Source organism: Symsagittifera roscoffensis, chromosome 6, assembly GCF_963678635.1.
Source record: "Symsagittifera roscoffensis chromosome 6, txSymRosc1.1, whole genome shotgun sequence".
Classification (NCBI taxonomy): Eukaryota; Metazoa; Xenacoelomorpha; order Acoela; family Convolutidae; genus Symsagittifera; species Symsagittifera roscoffensis.
The window spans coordinates 45886000-45913734 of NC_087067.1; the positions used below are offsets into that span (position 1 = coordinate 45886000).

General features: G+C 34.9%; 2 protein-coding genes across 4 annotated transcripts; one reads left to right on the plus strand and one right to left on the minus strand.

Moving 5' to 3' along the window:
• Positions 1 to 1332: 1332 nt before the first annotated feature.
• Positions 1333 to 27217, minus strand: LOC134847895 (uncharacterized). 3 transcript variants are annotated; one of them, XM_063865157.1, is made up of 11 exons: positions 26757 to 27217; positions 15692 to 15872; positions 15095 to 15274; positions 14173 to 14382; positions 13774 to 13920; positions 13072 to 13201; positions 12513 to 12673; positions 10160 to 10297; positions 8440 to 8568; positions 7293 to 7436; positions 1333 to 1589 (listed from the first exon to the last, which is right to left on the minus strand). In XM_063865157.1, exons 1-11 carry the CDS (start codon positions 27017 to 27019, stop codon positions 1488 to 1490), a joined length of 1785 nt encoding a protein of 594 aa, XP_063721227.1. In that variant the 5' UTR covers positions 27020 to 27217; the 3' UTR covers positions 1333 to 1487. The 3 variants fall into 3 exon arrangements, with proteins under 3 accessions (XP_063721227.1, XP_063721226.1, XP_063721228.1); XM_063865156.1 differs by having other exon boundaries at positions 1333 to 1592; XM_063865158.1 differs by lacking the exon at positions 8440 to 8568 and having other exon boundaries at positions 1333 to 1592.
• On the plus strand, positions 19539 to 22273 carry LOC134848243 (probable peptidylglycine alpha-hydroxylating monooxygenase 1). The gene is made up of 2 exons (XM_063865627.1): positions 19539 to 20887; positions 21994 to 22273. Exons 1-2 carry the CDS (start codon positions 19876 to 19878, stop codon positions 22215 to 22217), a joined length of 1236 nt encoding a protein of 411 aa, XP_063721697.1. The 5' UTR covers positions 19539 to 19875; the 3' UTR covers positions 22218 to 22273.
• Positions 27218 to 27735: the final 518 nt, after the last annotated feature.

Sequence of the window (27735 nt, forward strand, 5' to 3'; positions counted from 1 at the left end):
AAATGACAAGATTATGTGTGGCGAGGGAGTTGAATTTCTGAAACGCACCCGAGTTAAGACACCAACATTTAAAAAAGCAGAAATGCTTCATAGGTAAAAACCAGAAGAACGCTGACTCATCTTATTTCATAGATGCCGGATATTTTTGTTCCATTGCAGCACTGGAACATTGATAACAGCGAGCTTTATCGTCAATGACTTAATTTCACTTTTAATTTTTGTTATTCGCCTTCAAACATACTCTGGGATATAAATATAGGCTTCATGAGGTCCGATATATATTCGACGCTTATTTTCTAATTGTCACTTGTTACGAAATATCGTTAGTTACAAATTGTCGCCTGTTACGAATTGTCGCTTGTAACAGGTTATCGACAGTTACAAAATGTTGCCTGTTACGAATTATTGCCCTACCATTTTGAAGCAGTCGCATCGCTAAAATTAAATTTTCTGACTTGGCGGTGCAACTCAAGTTCGGCTATGCTAATTAAATGGAATTAAATGACCGAAACTAATTAGGAATGTTTTTGAACCATTACACCAGTGTTCGCCAGAGTTTTAAGGCCGAAAGTTTTGTCAATATAAATAATTCCCATGTTACGTTCAGACAACAAAATTGGACTGAAAACGGATCTAAATCTAATTTCTCTAGCGAAAAAATGTATTATAATGGATTATACAAAAAGTGGAAAATAACATTAAAATGGATCTTTTCCACTCTATTTTCGTTTCACATCTTGCAAAATGATGCAAAAATCTCTGCAATTATCAATTGAGTATTGCAAAATTTTCGCAAAGCGAGTGTACGGCCTAATCCATTTCTAAACCTAAACTCAAATTGGAAAAAAGATTCCGTTAACCTCCACTCCCCTTGTTTGCCCCTTTGCTCCCTTACAACCCCTGTCTCAGTGTTTTTCCCCGTGCCCCCCATCAGCATCACTCCTCCCCTCAATTGATCACTTGCAAATTCCCCGCCACCTGAACCAACCCCAAAAAAATGAATATAATGAGAAAAAGATGCCAAAAACGTTGCCATTATAATAGTTTAAAAGTACCAAATTAAGCATTTTTTTCTAATTTATTAGAAATCAAATTGATCATTTCGTTGAGCATTAGTTTGCATTATAATTTCACAAAAATCGTTTTTAAATCCACATATTCTCAATATTTTTTGCTCTAAAACAACAAAAATTAGAGCCAAAATAACATCCTCTTTTTTGCTAGTTTCTTTGTTTAACAGTTGTTTTCAGCCAATTTCATAAACAAAATTAGTTTTGGGACATTAATGAAAACTTTCTACAATGTTCTACAATTATTCTATAAAATCTCAATTCATTCAACCTCGAAATCTATTTGGAAAACCGCACTAATTTAATTTTTGAAGATTTTTATGCAAAAATAGCTGGCTCAAAAACAATTACAGGTAATAAAACTCTAAACATTAGCACATTAAATTCACTAAAAACAGTGAATTTGAAACAGTGAGTTTAAACAATCAATTGAGCAGTTTTCATAGGAGTGTCGCCGCCAGTGTTTTTCGCCTTGTCGTTTGTTTTGCCTCTGAGCGAGTTCTGTTGCGGCATTTCATCCTGCTGAAACATTGCGAACCAATTTTGTAAATTCGTTTTAAATAAATATTTTTTGTTGGAAACGATCAGCGATAGAACTCAGTGCATCAAGCAAAATGCATTCATTCGAAAACAAATCCAGTTTCTTTCAAAAACAGATTGATAGCTTGTTTTGAGTTTTTAAAAGAAAAGATTTTCGTTAGGGCCTGCCTTCACATTTTCACAGTGAAGGTTATTGAAAAGTAGACATTTCGATGCCCGCTCTTCAAACACGCACATGCAATGTAAAAAATTTCAGGTGAAATTTTTTTTTCACATATTCGGATTGTAATAAAAATTGGCATGTGAACTATTTTTTATACACAATTCAAAACCTTACAAAACTACAGGTTGAATCATGAAACCAGGGGAAAAATTTTTGTAACCGGGGTGAGCGCAGGGCGAAGGAAGAGACTGATGAAAAATTCTTTGGAAAAGGTTATTTAATTGCAATCAAGATAAATTTTTTTGCACTGATTTTTCCATTCCTCTTTTCATCTTTTCATTAATAATTTACTTAACTATCGGTTATAATTACTATGAAAGCATCACAAAAATGCCGTTTTTTGGACCCATTTGGGAAGTTTTTAGCCAAATTTGAGTTGTTTTAGCATGCCCTTCGTCTTCAAAAAAGTTTTCTCAGTGACTCCCGAGAAATTTCAAGGTCTTCGGCGGTCAAAAGTTAGTGTTAAAGCAGTAGCAAATGACGACATTATGTTTGATGAGGGAACTGGATTTCTGAAAGGAACCCGCGTGGACTTCGCAGATCTAATCAATTTTGTTTCAGAGTTATAACACCATCATTTCAAAAAGCAGAACTGTTTTATAGCTATAAAAAGGACAACGATGACTCATCGTATTTCATAGATTAAAAATATATTTTTTGCAGTACTGGATCCTTGATTACTACGAGCTTTATCATCAATGACTCAGCGTACAGTCAGAAATTAAAATTCACTTTTCAATTTTTGTTTTTAACTTTCAAACATACCCTGTGATAGAAGTATACGCTCCATGAGATCAGATATAATTTTTACGCAACAGCATAGCAACTAAGAGTAAATATTATCGAGGTAACCAGTTGATTAGATTTGGAAGCAGATAACTTGAAAGAGTCGGGGTAGTACCCGGGTAGAGGTGCTCGACTTATGTTTCGACTTTGAAAGAAGAGCAAGTGCAGTTTTGCGACTGAAATTCCGCGGTCAAGAAGCAATTTTAAGCCGAGCACAAAGTCGAAACATACCCGATTTTGGCCGAAAGAGTCGAAACATATATCGAGCACCTAGACCCGAGTATGGAAACGTACTGCAATTTTTTTCGGAATTTCAAAAATGCGGAATTTCAAAAAATTTTCGAAAATTTTGACTTTTTTTAGGTCGACCAAATTGATTTTCCGAGCTCTCCTAAAGCACTAAAAAGATGCCGTTTTGGCCAGATTTTGTGCGCCGCAGGCAAATTTTTGAAAAAACAGGCCAAAAAAAGGCGCTCTCCCTCAAAGTTAGTATATATTGGCGCCCAAGGCGCCTTTAGAAAAATTTTAGGGTCGGTCGACAGGGGATCGAATCCCTGAAAAGGGAAGCGTCCTGCCCTCCCCCCCAAATCCGCCCCTGATTTATTTATTTAATTATTTATTCCGACAGACCAGTTGGATGGGGAGGGCACCGTAAATTTTTAAATTTGCTCCTGATTTTGACCATAAGGTAAATTCACGTCATGTCATGGTAGATACAATTAGGCTTCTTCGATTTATAGCCTTCCAGTATGGTAACATAACAGGTAATGAGTTTGCAGTCAAGGGCAAGGCAGAGAGAAGAAACATCTGATCAGAAAGTTCTGGAACTTTCCGTGAATAGACAAAGTCCAGTATGCAATGTCAGCCGAAAAGCAGTGAAAAAGCTTGGTTAACCCTATTCCAGCTTATTTTATGTTTTTTTAGCTAGTTTTCAGATCGGCTTTTTACCCATTTATCATTTCCTGAAAATTACCCTATCTACGTTCCGCCGACTTACCCAAAACTTTGCGGTGGGATGCAAGCCAGCCGAGTTTTTGGTACTGTTACAAACTAGTTATCTCTAACATTGATGTAACAGATACAAAGTTCATGCAAATTCAGTCAAAAGACATAGCATCCGGCTGATTTATACACAGTGACATAACTTTTGGCTGTTTTAATTGGACTAATTTTTCGACCATGCCGCAACTAATTTTGCGACCATGTGTGAGCGACTAATTTTTTTTACCGGTGCGATTAATTTTTCGATCATACCGTGACTAATTTTTTGACCGTCGCGACTAATTTTTCGACCGCCGCGACTAATTTTTTGATCATGCCACGACTAAATTTTCGACCATGCGGCGACTAAAATTTCGACCATCGCGACCGAGATACGGTTTTTCCAGAATTTGTCAACGACTTAAAATCCTGTTCAGTCTATGGATGTTCGGTTGCGGTATTAACATTTCCGCGACTGACAAAGTCGAACAATTATTCGCGGACCTTGACCTGGGCTGTTCACACTCAAATTTAGCATCAACGTTTATAATACATTTTTTCAGGTTTTCAACAATTTGAGTACATTAGATCAGCTGAATTTAAACCTAAGATAAAAACCATAAAGTGAACAAGTTCAAGAAACTTAAATAAACCGGTTACACGGACCTACGGCTAGCGAGTTTCAGACCCAAAACAATTTTGCTAGTGCACTTTTTGCCAACTAATTTGATCAATGTCATGGTAACAAATCGAACACTGCTACCAGAGACAGTACTAAGGGACTTCGAGTTGAAACAGTCAAAAATTCGAGTTTAGCATTTAAAAATATCAATTTAGTTCAACTTTTCATTCGCCATCTGATTTGGTTTTTCTTCGGAAAGAAAAAGAATGTGTTTGTAATACCGAGACAATAGGGTCAGCGTCGCGAGAGCGAATGCTTGTGGATGATTCTAGGTAGACTTGCTAGCTTCATTTGAACCAATTTGTTTGTAAATAATGTGATGCTAAATTTGTTATGAGGCTTGTGATTTATTATTTAATTTATAAAATGGATCATGGGATAAAATAGCACATGAAAAATTGGAATAGAGTTGAACGCACTGGAGCCAAAAAGCGTTTTATATTCACAATCACTCTTAAGTTAACAATCTCAATCACACAGCTCAATGGCTTTGAGGTGAATAAGCTATCAAAAATTGTTAGTGGAAATGAAAAAGCTGCAAAGTTAGATTTGAAACCTACTTTTCGCCGCTATCATTTCAGAAACCAAAAACAAAATAAGCTCGCCGTCATTAGAAGGAATATAAGACAAATTAATGAAAATAAAGTCTTCAAAAAAATGCCTTGAATATTCCGGTTGCCGAAGACGAGCTCTAAGAAATTTTTTTTTACCAACTATTGAAAAATTTTCCATTTAACGCAATTCAAAACAAATTGTAATATTTTTTGTACACAGTAGCGACGAAGAAGAAACTGAGACGAAGCAGCATTGTAAAAAAATAAATCAAATCAGTCGAAATGTTGTTCCGAAGAACGTAATGAATATAAGCTCGGACTGTTTTGTTCATTCAGAACAATTTTCTAAAGAGTTTGCGACACGGAGCTTTGATCCCTGCATCTCCGTGTAGCCCGCCGGGTGTCCACATCACTATATAATCTGTCACACTTGAGACTAAATTGCTCATTTCATAATGTGATACAATTGCTCATTTCATAATGTGATATTTTTTATTGATTTATTTACGGTTCGTTCTGAAAAATTAACGCGAATTATTTAAGCCTGGCGAATTATTCGTCACTACAAAATCCAGATTGAACTGAGGCAAGCTAAATGATCTTACTAATCCAGAGAAGTTCCAAGTTTTAAAATTTGAACTTTAATTTTATCAAACTAAAAGTTATAGTTTGTCTTTATTTGATTTACCAAAAAATATTCTAGACCAGTTAAAGGGCAGTCGGAGCATTTGGGACTTTGCACTGACACGAGCAGTCTTGCTTAAGCTTTAAGAAGATAATATAAAACAAATAAATTTTTCGTTTGCTTTATAATAGAAAATCATTGATCTCTTTGTAAATAGTTTTGATTAATAAGGAAAACTTTCATTGAAAAAAAAGTAACTGTAAGCGCATGATGAAACCTTGTTGACCACAGGCCACTTTTCATCGGATTTATATGGTACAGACAAATGGAAAAACAAGAGTAGTAACAGACAAATTTTGCAAAAAAAAACATTTGAATCAAAAATTTTCAAACTATTACCGCAAAAATGATGTTGCGGAAAACGAAGAAAAAATCTAGGAATACAAGAAGTAAGTTCAAAAACTTTAAGCCTAGCATTGAGGAAACTTTTAAAAATGTGACTAAAAAGTTTGTTTTAACCAGAGAATGAAGCAAATGCACGTTAGAAAAAAAAAATTCGAAAGCTGAGAAAAATTGAACTCCCAGGAATGTCAATTTCTGAATTTTTTTTAAGTATCGAAGCACACTAAGATTAAAAATTTCTCGAATATCAGATCAACCAAGGTTCCGGCTGCTGTGCCAGTGTTACATAATCTTACCGCCCGAGATATAATCGAAAGAAATGTTAAAACAACTATTTTCAGGGACAATTAGTACACTGAGGCGTATCTGCACTTTGCAAACAGAAGTCAGAAAAAAGCAAAAAAGCTCTAAGAAGGTTAAAAATTAAAAAAAGAACATTTGTTAATCTGCTGTAACGGAATCGAAACTAGACATGGATATTAAATTTCACACGACCTAGCATCTGTGCCATAGCCGCTTAACAGGGTTTTTACACTAAAGGCATGTCTAAAGCTGGAGTTACCTGTTCGGTTTGATGATAGTATAAGAAATGTACTAATGTGAAAGATAATGCGTAAATTTCAAAATCATTCAAAATGCCAAAACTTGGGCAATTAGCAAGTTCATAGTAGGAATTTTAGTAAAATAGGAAAAAAGAAGGTTAAGCAAGGAATCCTGCAGTGTTATTTCTCGGTTGAGCCTAAAAAACTTAATCCAAAAATTGGCACCGTAGTTTTTTTGTAAATTACTAGGTCGTAGCATCTCAACCACAGGAGATCCCCAGCACATTTGTTTTTTTGGTTGAGCCCCTTATCTCAGGTTTGGCGGTGTTGCATTTTGAGAAAATTAAATTAATCTTTAAAAAAATTGGTCGAAACTTCACCCCACAGAAATTTTCGAAGGCCGTAGAACGTCGGTAAAAGGAAAAAAAAGACTAACTGAACATGCAGCCACACAAAAGATTAGCCGGTAATTTTTGGTACTGTTTTTTTTGAAAATCAAGAAAGTAGGTCTCGGAAAAAATCATAAAAGTCAAACCATGCATTTTTAACAGACTTGTTTTCATCAATCAAGAGCTAGAAACTAATGAACGAGATACAAAAACATTATGATATGTAGCAAAAGTAGAGCAGGCAAAATTCTGCAAAAGTTTCACTAAATATATTATCACTTTTATGTGCGACTCAGGTTGGAATCCAGGATAAAATTCATCTTCTACATTTTGTGTGTTCAAAAAGTTTTAGACAAAATTAACTCAAATATGAAAAAAATTTGATGTTGGGACATTAAATATCATTTAATAGTTTAGGATACCAAATTACTGAGTTTAACCTATGAGGTAAAGCAAAATAAATTAACCTATTTTACTTGATTAAAATCGAAGGTTCACCTGTATTGAAATTTGTTTCACCCCATTTTTGGATCTCCTGGGATAATTCATTCGCTTCCACATTTCTTGCATTTCGGGATTAGATTCCAAAAATTTTCTGTACTCGGCCTCTTGCTCCATAAAACTATCAGTTTCCTTCTTATTCTGTAAATAACAAAAGATAGTAAACTTTTTTACGGTAATCTTTTTTCAAGGTCGCTTTCTAACCTTCATTTCAAGTACACTTAAAGGCGGGGTATGGAGAGTTAACAAGGTTCGAAATTTTTATATGCTTAACGGATCAATTCACTCTTTATAGGGAGCAGATTCGTTAAAAGGTACCATAGGGGGGGAATAATTAACAAGATCCCTGAAAACCACTGAAGCCGCTAAAACTTTCCTGAAAACCGCTCAAATCTTGAACAATCCATGCGCAGAATCTCAGAACCCGGAAACACAAGTTAATTATACGACCATTGGAAGAGTTCGTTGCTGACATCTAAATGTACTCTCTTAAAAAGATCACGTGTTCTTTCATGTGCATTGCTGATTTGTTTTAAATTTCAAGTGAAAGCACATGAAAGCAAGGTAGCCGGTTGCTGTGCAAGTAGCACAGAATAATCCGACCACATTCTCAAAAAAACAATACTGTCATGATGTAACCATATGAACTCGTAGAAATTTAGTGAATTAGGCATAAACTGCTCCAAAATTGTCGTGAAAAATTAAATTAAGGAAAAACATTTTCGAAATTTTTTTTTCAATTTTTGTGCACTAATTTTTGATTATTTTTGAAATTTTTTTTGCCAGAGAAGAGCTGAAAGCAGCTTACAAAACTAGTTTTCTTCTTAGCAAAATTAAATTGTTTTGCTTACATTGCTAATTTTTATATATAACAAGCGTGAAATAGACAAAAAATCAAAAATTTCTAACCGTAGGTTTTTCTCAACACCAGCAAAACTTTGTACAAACTTTTTACTGTCGTTCGAAACTCGAGTTAAAGGGCTCTATTATTATATACCACTCGTCCCAGCCCATGATTGTTTTTAATACCTGATTTTGCCCGAAAAACAAAATGAAAAAACTAAAACACACCGAATACAAAGGTCCCCATTTTCCATGGTCGGAACAAAAATGAGATTTTTTATGTGATAGAACATAGACAGACCTTCTGATAAACGTAAATTGTGAATGAGATGTTGAAGAGGATCTGGATGGTGCCATGGGCAGAGACACAGATCACGTCCAGCATGTTGGACAGAGCAGTCAGCTCACATTTGTTCGTTGGACTCGTGAACTAAATCGTGAACTAAATCGTGATCTTAATCAAAAACTAAATCGTGAAATCAATCGTGAACGCAATCGTGAACTTAATAGTGATTTTAATCGTGCACACAATCGTGAACTAAATCGTGAACTAAATTATGAAATAAATCGTGAACTCAATCGTGAACTAAATCGTGATTTTAATCGTGAACTCAGTCGTGAACTAAATTGTGAACTAAATCGTGAACTTAATCGTGAACTCAATCGTGATTTTAATCGTGAACCAATCGTGAACTTAATCTTTAACTAAATCGTGATTTTAATCGTGAACTCAGTCGTGAACTAAATCGTGAACTAAATTGTGAACTAAATCGTGAACTTAATCGTGAACTTAATCGTGCACTCAATCGTGAACTCAATCTTGAACTAAATCAGGATTTTAATCGTGAATTCAGTCGTGAACTAAATCGTGAACCAATCGAGAACTCAATCGTGAACTTAATCTTGAACTTAATCGTGAACTGAATTGTGAACTTAATCGTGAACTCAATCGTGAACTTAATCGTGATCTTAATCAAAAACTAAATCGTGAAATCAATCGTGAACTCAATCGTGATTTTAATCGTGCACTCAATCGTGAACTAAATCGTGAATTAAATTATGAAATAAATCGTGAACTCAATCGTGAACTAAATCGTGATTTTAATCGTGAACTCAGTCGTGAACTAAATTGTGAACTAAATCGTGAACTTAATCGTGAACTCAATCGTGATTTTAATCGTGAACCAATCGTGAACTTAATCTTGAACTAAATCGTGATTTTAATCGTGAACTCAGTCGTGAACTAAATCGTGAACTAAATTGTGAACTAAATCGTGAACTTAATCGTGAACTTAATCGTGCACTCAATCGTGAACTCAATCTTGAACTAAATCAGGATTTTAATCGTGAATTCAGTCGTGAACTAAATCGTGAACTAAAATGTGAACTAAATCGTGAACTTAATTGTGAACTTAATCGTGAACTCAATCGTGAACCAATCGTGAACCCAATCGTGATTTTAATCGTGAACCAATCGTGAACTCAATCGTGAACTTAATCTTGAACTTAATCGTGAACCTAATTGTGAACTTAATCGTGAACTCAATCGTGAACTTAGTCGTGAACTTAATAGTGAAATGTTTTGCCCATATACGGATTTGGGCAAAAATTTACAGAAAAGACTATTTACGATTCCTGGAATTGCCAAAGCGTGGTCATGTATTTTCAATTGTTTGAATCCGTTTTCAAGTAGAATTAACGGCATGGGAGTTTAACTGGCTGAAGCAAAAGGAAGAGAAAAAATATATTCCAAAGCAAGCATTTTCATTTTTCAGTACCTTTTTAATGAATTGTCAGTTTTTACAAATCGGTTCTTTAATAGAGATTGAGATGGTTATGCAAGCAATATGCCTGAAAAACTAAAGGCCCAAGGACTATTTTAAAATTATATTTTCACTTCCTTAGTTTCTTGCACAGTGATAGGAAATCAAATAGGAGTGATTAAGTAGAAAATGTACAACTCACATTTTTCAATTTTCCTCACTTTTTAAGTAAAAAGAAGTACAAAAAATGAAGTGTACCTGGAATCTGTGCAGGCATTTCTGGAAGGGCTCCTCAAGGTCAATCTGGTCTGCGTACCATCGCCACACCCAATGCAGAACTGCAAACGTCACTGCCAAATTAGTCATCATGAAAATTTGGAAAAGCACGTAGATGTCCTGAAACATAATTAGTCGGTAATAAAAATCAAACTTAAAATTCTTCGTAGCCAGGTGACTGGGATCAGCAGGCGATAACTAGCAACAACCGACAACTGGCAAACGGCGACGTTAAACCGCCACTTGTTGCCACATTTATTTTATAACTTGATATTTATCACTGTAAAATATTTAGATCTAGCCAAAGATGATCCATTACTAAAACTTACGATAAGTTGTAAAGCTGAAACTATTCATAGTTTCAGCCAGGGAAAATATATTACAGATGGAAATCGTTGCTTTCTTCTCTACTCTAACGTCGCAAGAATACCAGTATATACTAGAGCTATTGAGACTAGGAAAAAATAAGAGTAAGATTAGGGTTGGTATTAGACTTAAAAAATGCGCGAATCTATCCGGCCGAGAGCCGAAAATGAAATCAATCCCGGCCAAATGAGCGTGACGAACAGACGGGATATCTTAACCGATATTACTCTATTAGAAGGCCACCCCGGACCAAAACTCATTTGCTGCGAACAGTGAGGCCTAACCCACAGAGCCATATCACGCTTAGAACACTCCTTTTTTTCTAAAAGTGGCTCAGAGTGAGCAGCTCTTTTAAAACAACCGAACTAACTAAAAAGCTTCTGCGAAAAAAGCTAAAACAGATCATAACTAAAATTGAATCACAAAAATGCAGGTATATAAAAGGTGACAATTTCATCGAGTAAATGAGTAAAAGAAACGAGCAGCAAAAGGGAGGTAAAAACTCGACGACATCCCGGATATGGAATAGTCCCGCTTTGTCGGTTTAGTTGCCACACCTTAGAGTTTTGCCGTATGCAGTTTTTATTGTAGTTGTTTTCAATGTTTTCATTTACTTCTGCAAGTTACGAGTCATTTGACCTTGACTTGAAGTGTTTTCCTTTTTTTGTTTTTTTTGCCTTATTTTTTTTTTGCCTATATGATTTGTCTTATATTTGATTGGCTTACTAATTTAATTTTCAGTCGCTCGAGGGAACCATAATAGGTATACTCCGGATTGCAAAAAAAATGCTGAAAATCTCAGAATATAAAACTTAATTTAAAGTTTTTCATGACAGTATTTTCATTTTCGCTTAAGAATTTCTTTTGAATTTCCATTCAACGCCATCGAATGTGTTTTTGACGTGTTTTTTGCGAAATAGGTTATCATTCAAATCAAAATTTCCGACTTTTAAAAAAAATGAGGAAGAACTTTGTATTTGGTGTTTTCGGTTTTTTTTTTCCTGTGTTTTCCACACAAAATCGAGTATAAACATAGGAAGGAATCGTGTGATAAGCCGCAGTCACAATCATCTAAGATCTAAAGTATAGAGCCGTCATCGCAGCAAAGGTATCGATTGGAAACGAACAATAGCCAGCTCGATATCAATACTCAAACATAAGTATCCTTGTCACTTTCGCTTCACTCAGATGAGTCAAACCCTTGTCTCACAGCTCAATTAATAAGAATGAATAGTTGAGAATGCACGCAGTCTCGCTCTAGTTTACGAAATCGACACTTCATTAACACAAATTTGCAATTTCAATACAACTTTTTCGGATTCACAACAATCTCTATGCCTCATCATGTGTACTTCACTGACAAAAATAACCTACAGCTCTCTCAAAGAATTTAGAAGATACTGCATTTATCTTTCACAAGAAAAACTTTGATTTAAAAAAACTCTGCTCAAACCCGGATGGGTGGAACCAGTTCAAAACAAGTTCTTATTTTATATTCTGATATTTATCTTTCTAAAAATTTTAGATCTAGCCAATCAAGATCCATTTCTAAAACTTACGATAAATTTTAAAGCTGAAAATATTCATTACTTTCCGAAATTACTCTATCGGAAGGCCAGCCCGGGCCTTAAATCACTAACTCTTTTCCTGGTTTAAGAAGGGCAACTGAGGTGAATTTACAGAACAAATCTCCAAAAACATACAACGCCTCGAGTTTTAATTTTTTTCAGAGACTCCTAAGACTTCAAAAAACATTAGTTTACGCAAAATAAATTCATCCTTACATGCAATTTTTTGATAAAGGTTTTGCTCTTCTGGCAATTTTGAATGCTTGTTACCACAGCCCTAAGCATTAAACATATATTGGTGCCAATACTATCAAAATTTTAGACCTGATATCGCTTAGTCCAGATCTCAGTTACCATACTAGCAGTTTTAATTAATTTATTATAACCTAAATATAACTAACTATGAGAGTGAGGTAAGAGATAGTGGGGAGTGAGTTGGACAACATGAGTTTGTAAGTGACAGCTGTCAGCACCAGAGTCAGCGCCCCGCCCAATCTGAACTGCACGTTCTCTGGCTTGTTCGCAAAGTTCCCATAAGACATGATTGAGAAGAAGACCATAACTAGAACAAAGTCGAATTCTTAAAAATATCAGAAATAATCATGATGGGAAACCATACAAAATCTCTTATGATACTTTTTGCAGAAAAACTGATAGTTTTGCAGATTAGTCTATTGGTAAACTCTCGGATAGGATTGTAGCTGTCAATTTTCTTAACGTATAATTTAAAGCGTAATTTTTATGATTGACTGATGTTGGCGCCGCTAATGAATGTTATTTGCTATTCAGATCATTTATTCATGAAGGGTATGTATGACGAACTGTCAACTCCTTTACGGAAAAGCTTTGATTTGACCTTAATAGCTGTGCCCTTTTTATTGCAATGTTAAAGGTTTATGGGATGTTTTTTGAATGACCAAATTGTGAAGAGAGGATAAGGTGTGAATAAACAGGAGGTACCTAGGAAGCAGTTGTATATGAAGTAGTTGAACTTCCTTTGGACGTTGGTCCTGATGATCAGGATCTGGTTGTCTTCTGGGTGTGACATGGAAGAGGCATCCGTCTCATCGTCCTCGTTGTTCTCGCCAGACTATTAGCAACATCGAAAAAAACGCCTACGTGTAATTAAAGTAGAGGTAAAAATTGGAAACTATATCTGAAAATTTTGAAAATGCAAAAATGCTCTCCAAAAAATTTCTGAAAGTTTTGTTCTTTCATACTTTGTTCATCATGCTTAATTTATAACGTAGTAAATTCTCAGGTAATTCTAACTGTTATTCTATGATTTTGAAATGTGAAAAGGTTGTTGGCGTTTTCGACAAAATTATCCAGGCTAAACAACTTAAGAAATCCAAGCGTAATTACTCTTATCGCCTTTTGTCATAGTAGTACCCCGGGTTGACCTCCATACGCCGAAAATGTTTATCGTACAATTCCATATAACAAAAATTCTTATCATACAATTCCATACATCAGGTCTATGGAGAAAATGATTATCATGCAATTTTTATACATTTTCAAAAAACAATTGAAAAAAAATTTAAATAATTTCTGCAGCTTTTTGAGCACTGTTGATCAGGCTGCTGATGGAAATAAGTCATGAAAACAAAGAAAATACACCGTGAGGGAGCCGAGTAAAGGTTTCGGAATACTAGCACATACCGCTACAATTCTGCGCAGAACCCACTCTTGGTCGTCTTGGAATGTGGTGCTGTCGTCGAGTAGTCCCGCGGGACAGTTGGGCTCGGGAACAAACAGGCGGAAGGAAGTCTGGGAGGCGTGGTCCAGCGAGATGCGCAGACAGATATCCTAATTCAAAAGAAAAATTAAAAGTTCTGTTTGGAATTTTAAAGAAAAAAAGTAGCCCAGTGGCTAGATGGTTAGGTAGAACATTATCTTATCTTTCGGTTTATCATCAGTCAACTAGTTAAGTTTTTCTTACTATTTTAAATTTCATTTCATTTTTGAGTTCCTCTAGAAAGAATATTGCTATGAGCTATGGTCCAACGTGCACTTTTTTCCAGGCACTTTTAGGTGCCTCAAAGCAATGGTATTTTTTACTTGAACATCAAATGGGAAGCTCTGCAACTCCAGCCTCTCATAAAACACTCCCCTGATCACTTTGTGCATCTCGACGTATTTCACACACGTGTAGTCCGGTGCAGATGCAGGTCGCATGGAAAAAGAAGTCTTCTCGAGGGAGGAGCTCTCGAGGTTGTTCACGAGGAGTTTGGGAATGATCTTCCGAATGCCGAATCTGCCATCGTCCACCTGAAACAATCAGCAGCTTTGGTGCTTCCTATCCCTAGCTTTTTCTGAAGCTATTAAAAAACAAGGTGTCCTCGAGAGAGCTTCCAAGATAACCTTTTTGGTTTTTGGTATTACTTTAAAATATCGTTTTTTTTTCTGATTGAAAAGAATAAAAACTCTGGGTATTAAATTTCTTCTGGGTATAAGTTTTTGCTGAATGTGGTCATTCTAAGTGGCCCTCTACCATTTTCATTCCTCCAGATATTTTCTCATCCCAAACCCCCTATGTTCATGTCAGTGGTAAAGTACACATATTTTTGTTCGGCAGTTTCAGTTTGGGTGGTGATTCACCAGCGGATTGGGGGGGGGGGGGGGGGCTTACAATCATTGCTTTCAGGGATTCGAATCCCTGCCGACTCCCTGTAAATTACTGACGTCCCTTTGTACTATTTTGAGATATCCATTTTTGGGTGACTGACACTAAATTTTTTCTAAAGGCGCCTTCGGCACCAACAGATATTAACTTTAAGTCAAATTTTTCCAAAAAGTGCGGAGCGGAAAATTTGATCACAATGAGGTCTTTATAGTGATTTGGAAGAGCTCAAAAAATCAATTTGGTCGACCTAAAAAAAAGTCGACAAAATTTTAGAATTTTTTTTTTGAAAATCCGCCCGTCCTTCACCTCGAGAAAATCCTAGATCCTCCCCTGTGGAGATTACAGTAAATTACTGACGTCCAAATTGGGCTGCTCCTTGCAGACTTTGAAGAAGTCGTTGAACAGTTTGTTCTTCTCCGGAATCCATCTGGCGATCAGCTCCACCAGAGCAGAGAACCTCTGATTCTTCGTGTCGATGTCCCCTATCTTCAGAAAGTGTGCGTACACCGAGATCTCGTGGATCGACATCTTCGCATTCTGGCAACCAATTCCAGGAATGTTCAATGTAAGTGAAAAATGGTTCCATATAAAGCTTCAAATTGGCTATATGTCCCAATGTTAGTACTTTTTTGCACATTGGTGAAAAATGGTTCCATATAAAGCTTCAAATTGGCTATATGTCCCAATGTTAGTACTTTTTTGCACATTTTTGCACATTTGTACGTTTTTTGAGGGTGAAACACAGTTTTATGATTATGATGACAAAAAAGTTTTGTGGCCAGGGTTTTTGCAAAGAGGATATTTTACGAAGGGGATTTTTGCGAAGAGTCTATATGTTGTTTCTTGCTTCACAAATTGAGTTTCGGGTTTCTCTTGGTCTTTTATGAAGAATCAAATTTAAATTTAACAAAAAATTGCGGCCAAATAAAGCTTTTAAGCGAAAAAAGAACATACCTGGGACGGGTCAAGAATCGGAAAGTGGTCTGAATCATCGACGACATCCGACTCTGACCCTGACGAGCTGTCATCGTCACTGGCGTCATTATTCTTCCCATCGTTAGTGTCACCCCAAATGCCACTGTCTCCTTGACCGTCTTTCGAAATGTCGGTATTTAGTTCTTCGACCACGGAAAAACTAAATCGAAAAAAGAAGAACCATTAGTGATTCAGTCAGTCACGCAAAAAAAAACGGAAAACATTTACTAGAAAACGTAAAACATCGGGCAATTTTTTTCGTTCTTGGCTAAATTTTTAACATTTTTTTGGTTTTAATTATAAAAGGTTATATATTGATATTAGGCTTGGTCTCCTTTAAACATGGTCAGGTAAATAAAATAACAAAAAAACTCATAACGATATTCATTCTAGGTCATAATTTTTCCTGCCATTACCAGGTCAAACTGGATTTTGTGTATTGTAAGCGGATTCCGCAACAGGCCAAAAACAGAATTCATGCGGAATCCGCAACATTTCTATTTCTATCTTCGTTGCTGTTTTGGATTCCACGAGCAAATGGCTTAGACACTGTATTGCTCGAAATCGCTCCAAAAACAGGTGACTTTGCGGAATCCGCAACAAAATTTGTGGAATCCGCAACAAAATTTGTGGAATCCATCAACAAATAAAAAATATATGTGTTTTGTAAATTTAAGCTATCGTGGAATTCGTAACTGTAAATGGAATCTGCAAATTTTAAGCAAAATCCGCATAAATCTGCGGAATCCACATGAAATTGCGGAATCCGCCTATATTTGCGGAATCCGCCTATATTTGCGGAATCTCGAACAACTACCTATTCGCTTGTTGCGGAATCCGCAAAAAAAAACTAATGTGCCGACAAAATTTACGTAACAGGTATTTGTACGCGGAATTTACGGAAATTTTATAAGTGAGTATGTTTAAGAACATGTTTTATAACATGTTTGAAGAATTGTATCTGGAACCCAGGAACATAAAGACACAAAATTGTGCGCATATCCAGTGCACAGTTTGGCCTCATAATGACGTGTTCAAAATAGAATCATGAATAATCATTTTCCTGAGTTGAAAAAGCATTCAGGGCAGCTAACCAAGTGCACTATAAGCCGACAATAAATAGAAGGACACCCGTAGAGTCAAAAACCAAAGTGTTATCAGACAAAGTTTGAAACTAAAAAACACACTAAGGCATTAGAACTTGTTCTACGCAATAACGACGCAATAGTAATGTGACTAGGCTTATACAGTTTAAGCCGAAACGTATTAGCCCCAAAAACCGCTAAAATATGGCATATTTTTTGATTGAGAAAAAACTCAAAATCTATTCAAAGTCATTTTTTTTTATTTGATTAGCACAAGTCAAGGCAATTCAAATACGTAGTAAGAATTAAGAATTGTAAGAAATAACGGTGAACTTAATCATTCGCACCAAAACAGGAATGATTTCTCATCAATTTATTTGCGAAAAACTGATAGCAATTAGAGTTTTTAAAATCAGTATTCAAAAACCAGCAAGTCATTTTAGCACTATCTACTGCTTGTGCAATGAGCGTAAAAATTTCTTTCAAAGGTACACGCAATTTATGGTCCTTGTTAAATTTTTACGTTTAAGAAATGTAGCGATTGGCAATCATTGATTTTTTTACGCGTTTGGTATAAACAAGAAATTGATGATGGACAAATGTTATTACCACAGTTTGATGTTGAAATCTTTCCAATAGATTTTCTCAGATTCAAAAGGCAAAAACATTTAGATCTAGATATAATTATAAAAAGTGAACTACGTTGAACGCACTTCCATAAATATTTTTTTGGCGAAACAGAAAAAAAAAAGAAATTTTATTGTACCAACTGTTAATTTGTATATCATGTTGGACTACTGTCTTTCTGAATATGCTATTGAAAGATTTCTGGTGATTGCTTGGATCTTTTTTTGAATCATTATTTATGCTTCAATGAAAGTAATTGTCTTATCTTCAACTAAAAATCTACAAAAAACACTGTCTAAAATTCTAAAAAGTGTAGTCATTAAATATGCCAAAACTGCCAAGCAAACCACGAAATGAAAAAAAAACAGAAACAAGTTGAGTCGCTAGAGCATTTTTGAGCACAATATCGATGAAACTCTGCCATTGGAACTTGTTACACATCAACGGTTGCATGAAGGTGAGAAATCAATATATGTAGAATCCAGCCATAAACTTCATTTGCCGTCGTTTTTTGATTGTCTTGCATTGATGTGGCTGCATTTGTTTTGAATCTAAAATTTCCATGATAATTGATGGTTGGTATTCACAAGTACCAAAATGATAAATCAGTCTCATTTGTACCAAAATAAAAAATCAATCGCGTTAGTACCAAAAATATTCAATTGGCCTAAGACTATTAAGCCGACTACTTTGGGCTCTTGTTTTAAGGTCGCCGGTGGGTGAGCTACGCGCGCGTCGCCGCTTTGCGGCGATAACCGGCTCTAATTTTCGTATAGAGTCCTACCCTCTGTTGGCAAGCTCGCAACACGTTGGCGCGACTGCGGCGGTCATTATTCCGCTGTTTAATTTTCTTCTGTTTGAACAGTAGAAAATTAATTTAATAATTCGTTGACTCACAATTCGACAAATCAGAAAATCGAGTTGAATAATTTTGGTACAAATGGGACCGATTTTTCATTTTGGTACAAATGAACGTTGGTACAAATGGGACATCACCATAATTGATAATAAATATCAAGCTAAGATTGTTTTTGGTAATTTAGCTTTTTAGTATAATGATCATGAATGCTGGTCAGGGTAACGCCGTAAACGTACTGGTTGCCTTATAACTTTTCTGTTTAATTTTTTTTTGAAAAAATTGAAAATGTTTTTTTTATACTTGTTTCTTAAATTATTCCTTTTTAGTTCATCTTTTTAATTTTAAACATCTTCCCCGACATACCATTCAAATTGCAAAACGATAAGTTATGCATCAATTACAGCCATATTTGAATTAACTAGCCTGCCTCAATTCAACTTGGGTTGACTTCTGAGCCTGATTTATTCGCTGCCTATGCAACGCGCTAAAGGAAAGTTGGAAATTGGAAACTTTACGCAAATCATTTATACTTGGTCCAAAATGGTCAAATTGGCATTAATCAAAGCATTAAAAATTCACAATAAAAGGTCTCAGATGAAACTTCAGACTAGTAAGCAAAATTTTGTCAAAATTTAGTACTTTTTTGTGCAGATAAAAAAAACTTATTCTTAGCATAACTTGAAATTACACAAAAAGCAGCACATTTTTTTCTCTCATAACATGGTGAGATTACATCATTTTAACAGAAACAAACTGACAAACAGAATGACCAAAAAAGAAAACAACAAAAATATTGAATGTTTGTTTTTACATTAAGAACCTGCAGTTTTTTTTACATTAAAAACTTCAGTTGTATTAGAATATCGCTTTTCTGTACCAAAGTTATTATAGTTATTTTTAACACGCCCTGTAAAAAACTACTATAGACTTTAAATCTTTAAAACTTTTTTGTTTTAATTTTATATTGCAATTACTTGCGCCCATTGAGCAGTTTTAACAACTACCATTAAAAGATTTTATGGATAGCAAACATCGTGTACTGAATTTATCGCATTAAGATTTCAGCATATGAAAATAACTGGTTGCGTTGCATTTTTTACAAAGGCATTCTTTTAACAATCGTGTGCCATAACAATTCTTTCTCGCAAAGTATGGTCGACTTTTTAAATAGATGTTTTTATTTTTAATTTATTTCCTCCTTTTGAAATTTTGATAACAAATGCAATTGAAGCTCCGATGTAGCAACATACGGTTTATGGAATTAAATATTTATACCACACCGTATAGTCAAAAATGACTTTTCTTGCATTTTTCCACAGTTATTTTCCAAATGAAGCGCGCTTATATGCGATCTTAAGCCATAGATATCAGATAACGCTCAGCTGTGAGATAAAAAAAACTTCATATAAAATTCTCGTGGAATTTTGGTGCACATCAAGTTCATATACGCTTTTGAAATAGATATCATTGTAGTCTTGCTGAGATTTTTGACATCTTCATGATGAAAAGTCAATGAAATTGATTCCATTTGAGAAGTTACAACGTGAACAAAAAAAATATTTTACGTTTTTGAAATTTCATTTGATTTAATCATGCGCAATTTCGATACTCGTGCTTCAATCAAGTACCAAATTTTCCCGACCAGGGATCCGTATTCGTACAAACGCGACGACCATTATGTTGCCGACAACATCGAGCCGAAATGTTGCTGGGGCGGGGAGTTGTGCCTCAAAATGCTCATTTTAATTACACTCTTAATTCCAGTAGTTTTTATTGCTACGCGACATTTCTACCCCAAGATTAAAGCCCTGAACGAGGAAAAATTATCAGTTACGATTCAAAATTTTAGACCTTACCAAAACGATCAATACATTTGCGTTTCGCATCATTTGGACGAAGATCAAAGTTATTACGTCACAAAGTATTCGACTTTGGATCCGAACGCAGCTGCTCATCATATGTTATTATACGCTTGTGAAAAACCTGTTTTCGAGCATGGAAAAATTTGGAGGTGCGGCCATGTTTCGCCTGCTGAAGATAAAAAACGTTTGCCAATTGCAACGCAATGCGGCGCTGGAGAAAGCGAGGTTATTTTTGCCGAAGCTATGCAAGCAGGGGCTTATGAACTGCCTAATAACGTATCTTTCAAGCTAGGCCAAGGAACGAAGTATAAATATCTAACCCTTCAAATTCACTACGCCACTACTAACAAATTCGACAAGGATCCAAATCTAACCGACAACTCAGGGTTGCAGCTGTCATTGGCGAAAGAAGCGACAAAATTCAATGCCCATACAATGCTTATAGCAAATGGCGGGGGGCTCATTTCGAAAGATGATGATGTTACAAATCTAGACATTCTCTGTAAAATAATGGCGCCAAATGAAAAAATCACAATGAAACCTTTTGCATTTCGAACTCACGCCCACTCTTTGGGGCAAGTTATAAGTGGTTATACAATAAGTACGAAAAACAAAACGGACTGGAAGCTAATAGCAAGGAAATCGCCTCAACTAAGGCAGACATTTTACCCTATTTTGAGGGATGATTCGATTGAGAACATGCAGGAAATTGCTGTGAGGTGCTCGTATAAAAACCCGACAGGTAAACATAATCACCATAAAAACAATAATATCCGAATCAAACTATTAGAAATATACAGAAAAGTTAATGCCATGGCAAAGTCTATTCTCAAAAATTAACACGTCTAAACTAAGAAATGTCGTGAAAAAAGAAAAAAATGGTGACTTAAATAGTACCTTCAAAATGAACAAATTAAAAACCTTTAATTAAATTTAAGCGCTGTAATATACTGAGAAGAACAATATACTGACTTAAAAAGGAAGAAACTTAAGACCTTCAATTAAATTTTTAGCAATATGTAATTTGTTTTGCAACTTCCGAATTGTTTCTTGCGAGGAGCAACTGAAAAACTTTCCAATTCTAGGACTTTCGACTTAAGCGCTTCAGTACAAGATCTCATTCGAATCCAAACGACTTGTTGGCGGACAACATTAACTTTTTTGTCGTAAAAAAAAAGAAAAGAATTTAAAGAATCAGGAAAAGATTAAGGCACCGGTTGTGAAGATTAAATGATTTGAGTGAAGCCTGCGCCAAAAAATGCAGTTTCGGTTTATAAAGAGTAGTCCAAAAAAACTAGTAGTTTGGACATTCTAAAAAAAGTCACAATTTGTTTTGAAATTTTCCCCCTTGATTCGCGAAAATTATAAGCACGCCATTGGTGGGAGCAAAAATAAACATTCCAAAATAATAAATCACATTTAACTTCCTGGATCGGCCTCAATAGACAAAAAATGACTGTCAATATACTAAAAAAAAAATTGGAAGTCATACAAAATTGAAAACTTTTGGTAAAATGATCTGATCGAATTTAAAAAAAAAAACTTTTTCTAGTTTACAAAAATTCATTAAAAAAATTTTGGCAAAAAATGCTAGCCATAGACTTCTGTACTTTTCTGCAATTTTCTGTACTTATAGAATTGCATGAAAAGTGTACGACTAGTATTTTTCCATAATTGAAAATTGTATGAGTAGCAATTTTGATCAACCCGGATAAACGGAGTGGGCTAAAAAAAAAGACATATCATAAAGTACACTCGTCGTAAGCCAATCAGAATCTAGATTAGAAAACACGCATGAAATATATTTTTTTCTAAATTCTGATTGGCTGAAAATCATTGTAAATCTAGGTCACAATGTGTACATTGGGGCGACGAAGGCAGACGAGATGTGCAATCTGTACATCATGTACTACACAGAATCGGGCAGTAAAATGTGGAGCAGATGTGCTAATTCGTGGGATCCATACTACGCTTGGCACCAACTGGATACACTTTTTAACCACAGCAGCCATTTGACCCCGAAAGAAGTCACAGAGGTCAACAAACACAAAAAAAATCAGCCGACTACATAAAATGCTAACGCTACAAACTTGTACAGAAGTGAAGAAGTATCAAACTAAATGAAACTTAACAGAGCCTTAGATCTTTTTACTTGAAAACGCTTCCTTTGGCTTTGGTTTTAAATTTAGCAAACAAACATTGAATTGAAACTGTTTTCTTGATATTTGAAGCAGAAATGCTTTTAAAAGGGGAGCGAAAAAAGAAGAAAACAAATGCTCTATGGTTTCAATTTCCGGTTTTCGATGACCTCAATGATGTGGAGAACATTGTTTGTCATTTTTGGTCGTTTGTTTACAAAGTAAAATCTCAAATAGAGCTACAAATTAGTGACAAATTTGTCAATTTTAAACCAAACGAACGAAATCGATCAGATCACTGCTACATTTTAAATTATCCAGCCGTCTTTTGACGTGTCTCAAGTAGTGTTGACAAAAAATGGAACGCTTACGGTTTTTTGGTTTTTAGTTGAAGAGTCGATGAACTTGAGGAAAACTCTTCTGTATAACGTAATGATTGTTTTTCACTTTTTGCAAAAGAATCTTTTAAAAAATTTCATGTGCTCAAAATGATTTTTTTGCAGTTTGATTTTTGATGTGTTTTTATTTTGAGTTCATTTCCTTTGCTTATAGGAAGGCAAACTTTGCCATCGAACAGCGAGAGTGTAAAAAGTCAGGAAAAAAGTTAATTTACTTTATTTTCAAAAACCGATTTTAATTATCAGATTTCGCAGCAAACAAAAAAATTATCAATTCATCCAGTTTTCTGAAATCGGGCGAAGTTTATCATAACAGTGCTGATCAAAAATTAATGTTTAAATTCAATGAGCTTTAAGGCCATCTTTTTTATTAATGTCCCGAAACACTTCTTAATTTTTTTTGCGAGAACATTTCAAGTGTCGTTGAAATAAAGTTTTTTATTCAAGTTTCCATTGAATGTTTGTTTCTGAAGCAAATGTTTTTGAAGAAATTTTGAAATCTTTGAAAAACATGAAACTAGTTTAGAAAAAATTGCAAATGATAAAACGTTCAGAGCTGTTGAGCAATTGGACTTCAAATTATGATTTTTTTTCTCAAAAAATTGCTCCTGGTGACCTCTTGAAGATATTTTGGTTTTGTTTGACGTTTTGTTTGACACCAAAGAACTATTTCAAATCACGTTAAGCAAGGCAGTTTAAACGCTGAGCTCATAGATAAAAATTAAGGACTGCAAAAACTAACAAATTTGTGTCTACAGTGCTGATTGAAAGTATCAGATTAAACTAAATTAACAAATCCTGAAACTTTAAAAACGTTTTTCTCAAAATGAGCTGAGATAAGACAAAAATAAGAACCACTTTAACTTTACCAAAACTATTTTAGTGTAATTTGTTTTACAATTTTCTTGGCCAAAACTTTACCCTAAAATGGGTTATTTTGGTTTCTTATACTCAACCGAAAATTATGCTGATTCTGAAAAATCAATTGATGAGCAAGTTATATAAACATAAGCCCCTTATACAGCTCAACAAACTTTTAGAAGAGTATAGCCTCCATAAAATTGCGCAAAACGTTTAATTGTTGTTTTAAAGCAAAAAATTGTAGTTTTATTTTGTAAAATGACATTATTTGGCCATCAAAAAAATATATATTCGTTTTTTGAATTTTTTGAAGGTTAATTTTTCAAAATTTTGTTGCGCTGTAAAAGAGGGTAACTTTGATTTAATTTCTTTTATCAATTGACTCTTTAGATTTAGCGTACTTTTGATTGAATGAAAGAAAGCAAAATGAACCTTTTTTGGGGTAAAATTGCTGTCCCGAAATTCCCAAAACATTGCAGCCTTTTTATATTGGTTTTCATTTGTTCTTGTCTAATCTGAATGCAACTTGAGAAAAACGCGCTCAAAGTTTCAAGTTTTGCTCAATTTGTACAGATAATTTAAATCAGCACTGATAATTTCAAATCAGCATCTGCAGTTTTTCGAAGATTCATTTTTAGCTATTTTATTTTGATTCATTTTTTCAATCGAATCGGTGAAGTGTCGAGAATAGGAACCTTTGCGTGTGAGGAAACATTTCCAAAAATATCTCAACGTTTTTTACACTTCAAAAAACTATCAATTATTGATTTTTTGAAAACACGTTTTTCGTAAACGGTAAAGTCGAAACACTCGAAGCTTTTGCAGGATATGAACAGTACTGTTTTTTATTAGCTTTGAAATTTTGCAGAGCACACAAAGACAAAAATGCTCAAACACAGTGGCAAGGATTTGATCGCAAAGACTGTAGTATTGAGACCTGTGTCATAAATTACTGATAGTGAGATCTTTTATGCGGATAAAAAACACTGAGGCAAAGTGGAGCTCCGCACCGTTTTTGATACACTATAAATGCATAAAACATTAGTCGAAAAAAAATAGATGTCGACAAAAACTTGGTGAACCAAACATTTCGTATGGCTCGATAAAAGCAATGAGGGGCCCAGCTAAAGCTGGAGGTATATGTTTAATATTGAATGAACTTGCTATACTGATGAGGCACAAAAAATATGATTGTTAAATTTTGACTTTGCTCAAAACCTTAGTTGTTTCTCTACTAAAATAAGAAATAAAAGTGAAAACTTTTGAGATTATCATTTTTCCCAAGGCAATAACATTTCTCTTACAGAAATTTAAGCAGCCGCCGCTTCAGAAGGAACTATTATCAAGAGCACTTTTTTCAATTGAACTTGTCATCTCAAATTTGATTGATAAACTTAAAGAAAAATTTAAAAGTTTCTAGAAAACGGTCAAAAGGATTTCCAAAATCCATGATTTTTTTCTGCAAAATGCAGGTTGTGGCTGCTCAAGCAGAGACGATTCCCGAAAAAGGGTTTCTCAATTAAAAGCAAGCTGAGGATTTGCACGGTAGTTTTCGCGTAAATTCAAAAAGATTGGAATAAAACTGTCAAAGTTAGAAGCCCAATAACTCATTTTCGCATAAATTCAAAAAGATTGGAAAAAACTGTCAAAGTTTGAAGCTCAATAACTCATTTTTTAAACAAACTGGGCATTGCCAGTTATAAATGTAGGTTTTCATCAACCTGTTGTTTTGATTGGACCAATGATATCAGATTTCGCATTATAGTTAACGAGATATTTCCAAAAAACGGTCAGAAATCATAAATTTGACATTTCCGAGAATCATAAATTTTTGAGTGAAAAATTATGCGCAGCCGCTCACGAAGAATGGATTCACGCAACCTGTACTTTCGATTGAACTCAAAGTTTTAGATTTGGGTGGATACTTGAGACTTTTCAAAAAAAAACGGTTGAAAACCCTAACCCATTGAACCCAGAATCTCATATAAGGCTCGGTAATTTTTGAGAATATTAAAAAAGTTGAAAAAACGGTCAAAAATCAAACATTTGGTTTTTCTTGTGTAAAAATTATTGTGAATGTCCGTCAATGCAGAAGAGCTTCCCGCTACCCATTATCTTCATTGAATCCACGATATCAGATTTGAGAAGGCTAGTTTTCAACAAAAGTCAAAAAGATTCACAAAACCGCCAACAAGCAAAAACTTATTTCGAGGGCCATTTTTTCATCTGTAAAAAAGTATGGACATAACCACTTATGCGAAGTTTTTTAAACATTTTTTTTCCATTGAAAGCAGAAACTCATATTTGAGAGCGATAGTTTTCCAGAAAACAAAATAAAATCAAAATATGGGTTTAAAAAAAACTTTTTTGAAGGCTGTAGACAGAAAAGTCAACTAAAAAGGTTCTATGGGGAGTATGCAGGCACACAGGGCAATTTCAACAGACCGATTAATAAACATACAACCATTTTGAAAAGTGCAGAGGGAAGTGTTAAACTTGCGTTTCCCTTGAACCCTTGAAGCAACCAAAATTAGATTCTTAAGCCGATGAAAAATTTGTCGACGTAATTTGGGACGAGGATTTTTTTTAGCAAAACAAAAAAAACAAAGAAGGAAAAACGAAGTCAGGGTAAGTAAAATTACAAACTGTAGGCTCATATCAAACATTAGCAACATTAAAAAAACGCACAGCAAATAGAAAACGATTCCAAGATGTGACAACTACGCCGACAACAGATAAGCAGACAAATAATTGGCTAACAATTTTGTTTGAAACAGAGTTTTTCCCGTTTGAAAAAAAGGTCCCGGTGAGATTCGAATCCAGGTTATTTGCCGCCCCAGGCATATTCGTTAACTCCAGGCTAAGTTGGCCTGGAACGCTAAGAAATTCAATACATTATGAAACAAGGTAGAGATTAGGCCAGACGTCCAGATGAGTCCTGCAAACAAAATTGTATACGGGAAAAAATCTAGTACCCTATTGCAATACCCTTGCTTATCGCAAGGGTAATCAAAACAACAAATCTGTGTAAACTTACTGTGTAAACAATCTTAGACTTTAAAACGAATGAGTTGAGGGAGCAAGTTAATATCCTCTACCCCCGTCCTTTAAATTGAACGCTGAGGGGAGGATGTTACCTAGGTCTAATTGGAGGGGGGCTGTGTGAAGTTAGTACGAATTTAGTTTAATGCAAATTTAATTTCTGTAAGCTTACCGCGACACTAATCGTCTTTTTGTCTTCGAGTCTTGGTCGTTCAAATCTTTCAAAATGGCAGTTGATAACTTCTTTTCCAATTCAGTTTGAGCCTTGGATCTATGTTTCCACCGAACTGGTTCCTCACTTTGGATTCCACTTTCTCCTGTCCATGCATTGGCTACCTTTTGCGGGTCTGCTAAACGACCATTCGAAGATTCGTCTATCATTTTCGCAAAAGTAGGAGCCATGACTGCAAAATTTTGTGCAGCTGCGTTAATCATATTTTGTTTTTATTTCATTAGTTAGATAACGGAAAAAAACGAAAGAAAGTAGCCAGATATGCCTCAATCACGGCACCTAATTCGGGATTTTTAATTCGCATTTAAGCTTAAGTTAGCTAAAATGATTGTTTATTTTCAAAAAATAGACGCTCATTACGTTTACCGACGCTGAAGAGGTGCAATTTAATTTACTCAAGCTTTGCGTAGTCAGAATGGTATTCAATAAATTTACATGCAGACTATAATCACGTTTTTGAAACAAAATTTTAACATAATGTATACGGCTGCTTCAAGCAAAGCAATACTGATTAAAAAAACTAACTAATTGATATATGAATGCAAAAAAAATACATTTAAGTATCCCATCTTAGAAGCAGATTCAGAAACTCTTCATGATCCATGGTTAATTTGTTTTGACAAGTGAGCTAAAATATTACAATGATTCATTTCAGCTCAATTCAAAAAACTTAATTAACTTCTTCCGCGAACTCGCGATTTTTTTAATCTCTGATTCCGAAGAATTTTCACACTTATGCGAAAGACCGCACGGCGTTGGGGGGAATGAAAGACAAAAATAAACTGATAATTTAGCCGTAAGTTCATTTTAAACGAGTTTTATTAATTTTAGTTACTGAGAGTAATATTAAGGCAGCAACCAAAATTTGGAAATTTTAAAACAAACGATTTTTCTGGAAGCTTTTCTTCAAAAATTGAAC

What these genes read in the sequence shown, in the direction of transcription:
- LOC134848243 (XM_063865627.1), top strand. Translation starts at nt 19,876, where the DNA reads ATGCGCAATTTCGATACTCGTGCTTCAATCAAGTACCAAATTTTCCCG. An exon ending in CTCGTATAAAAACCCGACAG is followed by an intron (nt 20,888 to 21,993) that starts GTAAACATAATC and finishes TTGTAAATCTAG; the next exon opens with GTCACAATGTGTACATTGGG.
- LOC134847895 (XM_063865156.1), bottom strand. Translation starts at nt 27,019, where the DNA reads ATGATTAACGCAGCTGCACAAAATTTTGCAGTCATGGCTCCTACTTTT. An exon ending in GCTTCCCATTTGATGTTCAA is followed by an intron (nt 13,921 to 14,172) that starts GTAAAAAATACC and finishes CTTTTGAATTAG; the next exon opens with GATATCTGTCTGCGCATCTC. An exon ending in CATATACAACTGCTTCCTAG is followed by an intron (nt 12,674 to 13,071) that starts GTACCTCCTGTT and finishes ACTTTGTTCTAG; the next exon opens with TTATGGTCTTCTTCTCAATC.